This window comes from Juglans microcarpa x Juglans regia, chromosome 3D (genome assembly GCF_004785595.1).
Source record: "Juglans microcarpa x Juglans regia isolate MS1-56 chromosome 3D, Jm3101_v1.0, whole genome shotgun sequence".
Taxonomy (NCBI): domain Eukaryota; kingdom Viridiplantae; phylum Streptophyta; class Magnoliopsida; order Fagales; family Juglandaceae; genus Juglans; species Juglans microcarpa x Juglans regia.
This window is the reverse complement of record NC_054598.1, coordinates 11,640,053-11,647,961: the sequence shown is the minus strand read 5'-3', so window position 1 is coordinate 11,647,961 and position 7,909 is coordinate 11,640,053. Positions and strand designations below refer to the sequence as shown.

At 32.5% G+C, this 7,909-nt stretch overlaps 1 protein-coding gene across 1 annotated transcript; it reads left to right on the top strand.

Annotated features, from left to right (window-relative positions):
• The first annotated feature begins 6,492 nt into the window (after positions 1-6,492).
• Positions 6,493-7,285, top strand: LOC121254693 (probable calcium-binding protein CML45). The gene has a single exon (XM_041154826.1). The coding sequence runs from the start codon at positions 6,552-6,554 to the stop codon at positions 7,083-7,085; it is 534 nt and encodes a 177-aa protein (XP_041010760.1). The 5' UTR covers positions 6,493-6,551; the 3' UTR covers positions 7,086-7,285.
• The last annotated feature ends 624 nt before the right edge of the window (positions 7,286-7,909 follow it).

Below are 7,909 nucleotides of genomic sequence, written 5' to 3'. Positions count from 1 at the left end.
ATTTTATTAAATTATTTAATTGAAATTTCAATTTTTAAAATTTTCAATATTTCAATAATTGATTACATATAATTATATAAATAAGACTGTAAATATTGATGTAATTTTTCAAATAGCAAATATATTTTGTTTATTTTGGAATTATAAAAGAAGCAAACTTATAGTTAAAAGTCAATTAAGACAGGTGGAACTAATTAAATAAAATATTATTAGTGAATGTTTTAAGCAATTTTATTTCATTAAATAAAATATAGTATTATTTTTATATGATTTATCTTAATATATGTTTGGATGTAAATGTGAGATGAGATCGTTTTTTTTTTTTTTTTTTGGGAAGATAAATGTAGTAGATTTTCTTTTATATAGAAGTTGCTATATTTGCAAAATACTCTAGATAATCTACAGTGGAAGATTTCAGGAAAAATCTTCTTAAAATGTAATATTATTTTTAAATTAATTCGAAATTATAATTTAAAACAGTTCAAAGTCCATGCAGAATAATTATTGAATAAATAACATTAAATAAATGACTTAAAAGATTTTAAAATTAGAGAAACATAATAGATTATTTCAGTTATTGATTCACAGTATGAAACTAAAAGTTAAAGGATCCATACTTTTGACACTTTTATACGTAGCTAGTTGTTGGGATATCTTGTTTCCACTTTCAACTTCACGGAGCTCAACCTATGTAAAAAATTCAACAATGTAATATTCTAGTAAGGACAAAAGCAAAGTTGTAAAGAAAAAAAAAAGAATTTACTGTTATTTAATGTTTTTCAGATGGAAAATTGTAAAATATTGGAACATATAAAAAATTTTTTAAGTCATTTTGTAGGAAAAAAAAATTTCTTCCTAAATTTTCTCTCTCTCCTAGGCGATTATTCCGCACGGCTGCTTCTCCTTCAGCGCAGCCCGGCACCGCCGAGCCCCGGCCATGATCACAGCCACCACCGGCGTGTTCCCCTCACGCTGACGAGCATCCCTGCCACCACCAATGTTCCCCACGCGCAGCCATGGCTCTCCCCCGTGGAAAGAGAACCGAAATGGGTTTCTCCCATTTATGTGAGCTGGCGCCGCCGTACGCGGCCACCGAAGCTAACGACCACCATCGAGGAGTCCCCCTCAAGACGGCGACCAACCCAGTCACCGTCGAAGTCCCCCACGCGCAATCCTCCATCTCCCCCTCGGACACCGAACCAAAATGGGTTTCACCCATTTGTGTCATGTTACGCCGCCGTACGTGGCCACCGAACCTCACGACCACCACCGAAAAGTCTCCCTCAAGGCGGCGACCATCCCAGCCACCGTCGAAGTCCCCCACGCGCAGCCCTCTCTCTCCCCCACAGAAACCAAACCGAAATGGGTTCCACCCATTTGTTTCACCGATTTTGTGGCTGTAGGCAGCCACCCAAGCCACCGCACCTCCACCAGTTGACACTGACGACAACCTCTAGCAGACCCAACTACCACGAGGTTCCGTTTGCCTCTTCGTCGCACACTGTGAATCTGAATTGAGTTTGAGATTCACAAAAACCCAGAAACCCATTTGAGGTGTAGAAAGAAAAAAACCATGTGAGAAACAAAAAAAAAAAAAAAAGAAAAAAAAGAAAAGAAACAAGATGCAGAATTTAGAGGTGAAATCAGAAGAGAATTGCGTACCAACGGCAAGAAGAAATCTTAACAGCACGGGAATTTTTTTTTCTTCCTCGAGTTGAGTTTGAGAATTGTTCTGTAAATCTGAATTTTAAGTGTGTAGTTGAGTTTGAGAATTGATCTGTAAATCTAAATTTTAAGTGTGTAGATCAGATATTTTAAATTCATCTCAGATATTTTAAGTGTGTAAATCATGCTAACTGAACGAAGAAGATCAAAATTGTAACTGAATTTTAGAAGGCAACGAGAAAGAGTAACGAGAAACAGAGTACTGGACAGAAGAATTATTCACTACTGTAGATCTTATACATGCTTTTAAGTATTAGGAAGATATATAAACAAAAGTAATCAACATGTTAGGTAAAGAACACATACAAGAATGTAATTGGGACGGAAAGCCATCCCAACCTTTTTCTTTTCAAAAGTATAGCGGCAATATATTATAGATAATTGGTAGTGCATGACATGCATCTGCCTACCTCAACCTTTTCCATGCATGCATGCTCACCCGGCCCAATATTCCTTCCAATATTTTTTGTATTTTATAGATTTTTTTTTGGGTAAATTCCAAAAAATCTCTACCCACTCTAATTATTATTACACCTGCGAATTATGATTCCTCACAGTTCTTGATCTCCACAGCCACGGTCCTATCCTTTGGTGGGCCATTAATTTTTTTTTTTAATTAAAAAAAGAAAAAAAGCGAAACTTTTAGTTCGTTAGTTGATCAGGGAAATTAATTGTTTATTTTATGAAAAATCAATTATGGATGTTATTATACTTTATGCTCATGTTATTTATAACTTGTCTTAGCTCTGGTCAGAACATCTCGTGAGAAATTAAATTATTGTGTCCGGACTAGCTAATTAGAAAAATAATGATTGATATAATTTTAAGATATGTAATTTTTACGCACTCTTTTAAAAAAATAGTGGGGTTTATTATTAAGAAAATAATTTAAAATATTTAAAAAATATATATATAAAATTTATATTCTTTAATACTGTAAATATTATTTTTCAATTAGAAGAAAAGGGCGAGTTTGGGCCTGATGCAAAGTTACGGCAGGCTCTCATATCGATTCCATCAGATCTCAATGTACAGCTTCCTAAATTTAAAGCCGAACCCAGCCCAGCTTTTAGTACCCTATCCCCAGCCATCGCAACGTCAATCTTCAAAAGATCATTATTTCATTGATCAGATAAAACATTTCTCTAAAACTAATAATCGGTACATGAAGTGCTCTTCGCCATTAGAATTTAGATATCATGTGTGCACTTTGTTCTATTACTATATACGTGGCAAATATAGGACGGATCTCCCTCCGAGCCTTGTGGAAACTAACATGGTTCGTACGTTGACCACAATTCATGACCACTTTTAGTTCGTCACCGTAGAGCACAATCCCAACTATATCATAATCGATCATCCAACAGCGATATTTGAAAATCAATATTAATCAAAGTGATAAATTAAAAAAAAAAATAGTGACCCCAAAAATCAACATTAACGTCTCATTTGGTTATACATATGAGATGAAAAATATTTGAATGGTAATAAAATAGTTTGTGAAAACTAGTTAAATAATTTGAGTTAAGATGCTTTATGAGATTTTAGGAAATGAGTAAGAAAAGTTTGAATAAAAATATTTTAAAGTTCAAATATTATACAAAGATAATTTTTTAATATTATTTTTATTTTAGAATTTAAAAATGCTGAATTATTTTTTGTGTTTTGTTTAGAAGTTTGAGAAAGTTGTAATAATTAAACAGTGAAAAAGTTGAAAATTTAAAATTGAAAAGTGTTTGTATTTGAATGGTCTTTCGATGGTGAGGAAATATGAGATAATATGAGATGAGATTAGATATGACCATATATGAAACCAAACATGCTTAAGATGACTGAATAAAATAGGATACAAGCCATACGAAGGGGACCTCCTTCTCCCTCTCCTTTCCCTACATCTTTGATCCACTCACCTTGTCCATCAAGGTAGTTCTTTTTACTTAGTTTTATTTTGTTTCCTTCAAGGACAAAAACAATAAATCTATAGCTTTCCGGCAACTTCCGAGAGACACGCGCAGCACAAGCAGACTCTCAGGTTGTAAATTGTTCCAAAGAAAGTGGCAGTTTTGCAAAAATCACTGCAGCACATGGTCCTCACCGCCACCCCTTCCAGCAACTCTTCTCACCACACGCGTCAAATCACCAGACTCACCACCACTAGATTTTTTAGATCTGACTTTTGTGGCTAAAAAGAAACAAATGCGTTGTCTTCACACACCATCACAGATTCTTAAGTCTACCGGAGTTAGTACAAACTGTAATCCGTCCTTTTTTGTATCTATCTTACTACTTGCATTTTTTGTTTCCTTATTGTTAATTAAAATAAAAAATAGTTCGTTTCTTGAACTTTTTTTCTATGGAGATGAGTCATCTCCTTCTATGAAAGGTGAGGTTAAGTCTTTGTAAAGGTAGACATTGTTATCTCTTAAACGTTTGTCTGTAGATAGTATCAGCAGTAGTGTAAACCAGATTAGTTACAAAAAGAAATAGTGTACTGGTAGAGCTCCAATGTATTATTTTAATTTATGATATCATGTTTGATATGAGAACATCCCATAATATATTCAATCATGGATGTAAGTTTCTTGAGAAATAAAGGATGACAATTTCTATAAAAAAAAATAGGATGCAACAATAGTACTTACAAGTTTTTGACAGAAAAGATAATCACATAAGATAGCAAAAGTGATAAGAATAAGAACCATAACCATCTTCAATAAAAACAACTACAGAAGACTAGAGGCATAAACAAACCAAGCTTGACTCAGTAGTACTGGGTGGTTGAGTTTATCACCGAATTGTATTTTATATTCCAAACAACTAATTTATTATTGGTTCATTAGCTATTTTATTTTAGAGAAATGATATTTGCAGTTACAGAGTATACATGTATCGCACACTCTTGAAAAAAGTGAACAAATATAAAATTCACATGAAAAAATAATAATTTTTTTAATGTGAATCTCACTCTTTTTCAAAATGAGTGTGCGGCGCTTGTATAGCCTATGACTATATTTAACATTACTCATTATTTAACGAAATAAGTTATTTATATTTTATATAAATTATTTATTTTATAACTAATTTATCTACAAATTTTGAAAAACAAACTTTGACATTTTTACTAATATATTTATAAAGTTTATGAGGATACTACTCGTCATCTCACACCACACATTTTAAATGTTTTAATTTTTCTTTATTCTTGTTAAACTAATTGAGTTGTTCTACTTATCATCTATATACCACATACTTGGTATGGGAAAAGGGCAAAAAAAATTAAAAGAGATGTGTGTGGGATGATGAGTAGAATTTTTCAAAATTTATATATACATATATTAATAATTATATATGAATCGAGTAATCTTTTTTAGTATTAAATTTTTTTTTCCAATCTCTTTAAATATTTAAAATACTCTCATTCAAGTATAGAAATAATACTATAAAAAGTAATAAATATTAATTTATTTAAATTTAAATAAATTGATATGAAACGAGTAAGATTTTATAAAAATTATCATCGTTTATTAAACGATAGTCAGGAACGAGTTATTTAACAAATGAGCCGAACTTTTAGACTTGGACTGAAGCGATCTTAATTTTATCCAAGATTGTTGTTTATATATATACAACCGTAAATATGATGATAAATATATAACTCTCAACCTTCGATCCAAAACGCAATTTATCCCTTTTCCCCAAAGAGGTGGCAATACATGATGTACTTGCTCTTTTAGTTATTTTTTAAATATTATATATAGAATGTTTTGGGAATTATCTTGAATATTAATTTCTTTTCATATAAATTTTATTTTTCTTTTTTTAAATGATTATGGTACAATTCACGATGGTAAAATATATTTTCTCTTGATTTATTAGCCAGAGAGAAGAAGAAGACTTGGCGAGCAGGTGATCACTCATGATCTGGTCAGCGACGTTACGTGGGATCTAAGCACTCCAAATTTCGTGGAAAGTCTTCATCAGTGCCTTAAAAACTGCAGTATAATCAGCAGCACCTTTCCGCCAATCTATTCATCAATATGTCATTGTATTCGGTCACCGACTCACCGCCTTCTCTTCCGTTGGAAACTTCCTGAAAGAACCCATAAAAGAGAGAGGTTTAGAAAAAGACAAAAGGCAACATAAAAGATAAACTTCGGCCTACTGCTCTCCTCCGGCCAGAATTTCTCATGTTCCCATGTTTCAGTACGAGCTTCTTCATGATCTGGAGCTTCTTCGTTGGAAGTAGACGAGTTTTTAACTACTTACCATTAGTAAAATCACAATAAATAGAAAGAATTTTGAATTATCTGTTTGGTTGGGAAGTTAAGATTTTCCCGAGAAGAAAAGAAAATCTACAAATAATATATTAAACGTACATATAGACCTTTAATTTGAAAAGATATTCGTTTAGAGAGTGAGATAAGAATTTTTTGTTTTAAAAAAACAGTTTAAAATATTAATTTAAAATATTGTTATTATTTTAAAATTTAAAAAAGTTAAATTGGAATTTAAAAAAATTGAATTGTTAATTATATTTTATTTGAGAATTTAAAAAAATTGTAATGATAAAATGAGATGATATTGTCTTTTACAACATTAAAAAGCAAAGAAATTTCCTCTGCATTTTCACTGTTATTTCCGCGAAAGCTTCAGCTAATATAATGTATAGTTAATTGTCATTCGGCAGGATCAACAAGTTTCACGTTGACGCTTGCGTCAGAAGCTGAGCCAACGCTTCTTTCACATTAAAGCACAAATATATTGCATCACCAATACTGCATGCAGGAACATCATCCAAGTTGTCTTTCTTTCTTTGAGTTGATAAGATGGACAAGAGCGTAGCAAACATGACAACCTTATACGTTAGAATTCGAGGTTTCTTCACGAATTTCCACGTCTATGTTCGACCCCTGCTAGCTTATGTCCACACTAGATGGAAGGTTTGGACGAAGATGACTGAAATACTGAATCAGCAGTTTGGCATACGTGAAAACGCAGTGGATGAAAAACTATGCCGGAAGAACGTAAAGAGGGTGATGGAAATACTAGGACTAAATTATGATCCAGTTGGAGGGGATCAGATGCCGGAGAAAATCGGTGCAGATGAGCTTTCACAACTATTTGATCAGGAGGATCCTTGTTTGGACGAGGTGAGGGAAGCCTTTGAAGTGTTTGATGCGAACAAAGATGGATTTATAGATGCAAGAGAGTTACAGAAGGTTTTATGCAATTTGGGGCTAGAAAAAGGGTCAGAGGTGGAGGAATGCAGAAAGATGATCAGGGCAGTGGATGAGAATGGAGATGAACTGATTGATTTTAGCGAGTTTGTGAAGTTTATGGAGAAGAGTTTTAATTGCTAAAAGCCTCATGATTGTCATACGTTTACTAGGTAGGTCTGAGTTTCTCATCATTGCAATCCTTTTAGTCTAAATTTCCGATAGTAGATTTTATTTTTAATTTTGCATGTACTGTTTTTAGTGTCGTAACTTTTTTTTTTTTTTTTTTTTTTTTACGGGCATATGTCTGGACTGGATGTTTAAGATTATGAATAGTAGATAAATGCTAGCAAATATTTGTAAAATCTTTTACGATTAGGTTTATTATCTTTACCAGAAAAATTAGTATTTGTGATAAGTTATTTACGACGAAAATAATTATTAGAGACGAGAATATACTTATTTTGATAAGAAATATTAGTACATAATTATCGGCAAATAAACACTTTATCGAAGAAAAATACAAAGAGAGATGAAACAATAGTGGTGGTAGCCACCACCACGAGCGGCCCAATCAGCTGGCCACTAGTGGTGTCATCCCTTGGCAACCAGACACTTCGGGTGTCATGGGCTGTCCAATCAGCTAGAAAATCATAGTTATCTTCGACAGAATCTTGACATGGTGGCCGAGTAGTCACCATGGGCTACTGAATTTTTATTTATTAATTTATATTATGATTTGAAAAATTATTTTTTATTTTTTTATGCATTAGAAACTGTTGTATATTTTATGAAATTTTAATGTTTCTCTACTTGTGAATGGGATTTAGTTAGATAAGAAAATATCTGTGGTGTTTGGTACCCAAGTTTGTGTTCACCCTACACTTAAATATTTTAAAATCTCTGTCACTACTTGGAGGATTTAATTACGAATTTAAAAAAAAAAAAAGAACTCGTACGTTTATTTT

What these genes read in the sequence shown, in the direction of transcription:
- LOC121254693 (XM_041154826.1), top strand. Translation starts at nt 6,552, where the DNA reads ATGGACAAGAGCGTAGCAAACATGACAACCTTATACGTTAGAATTCGA.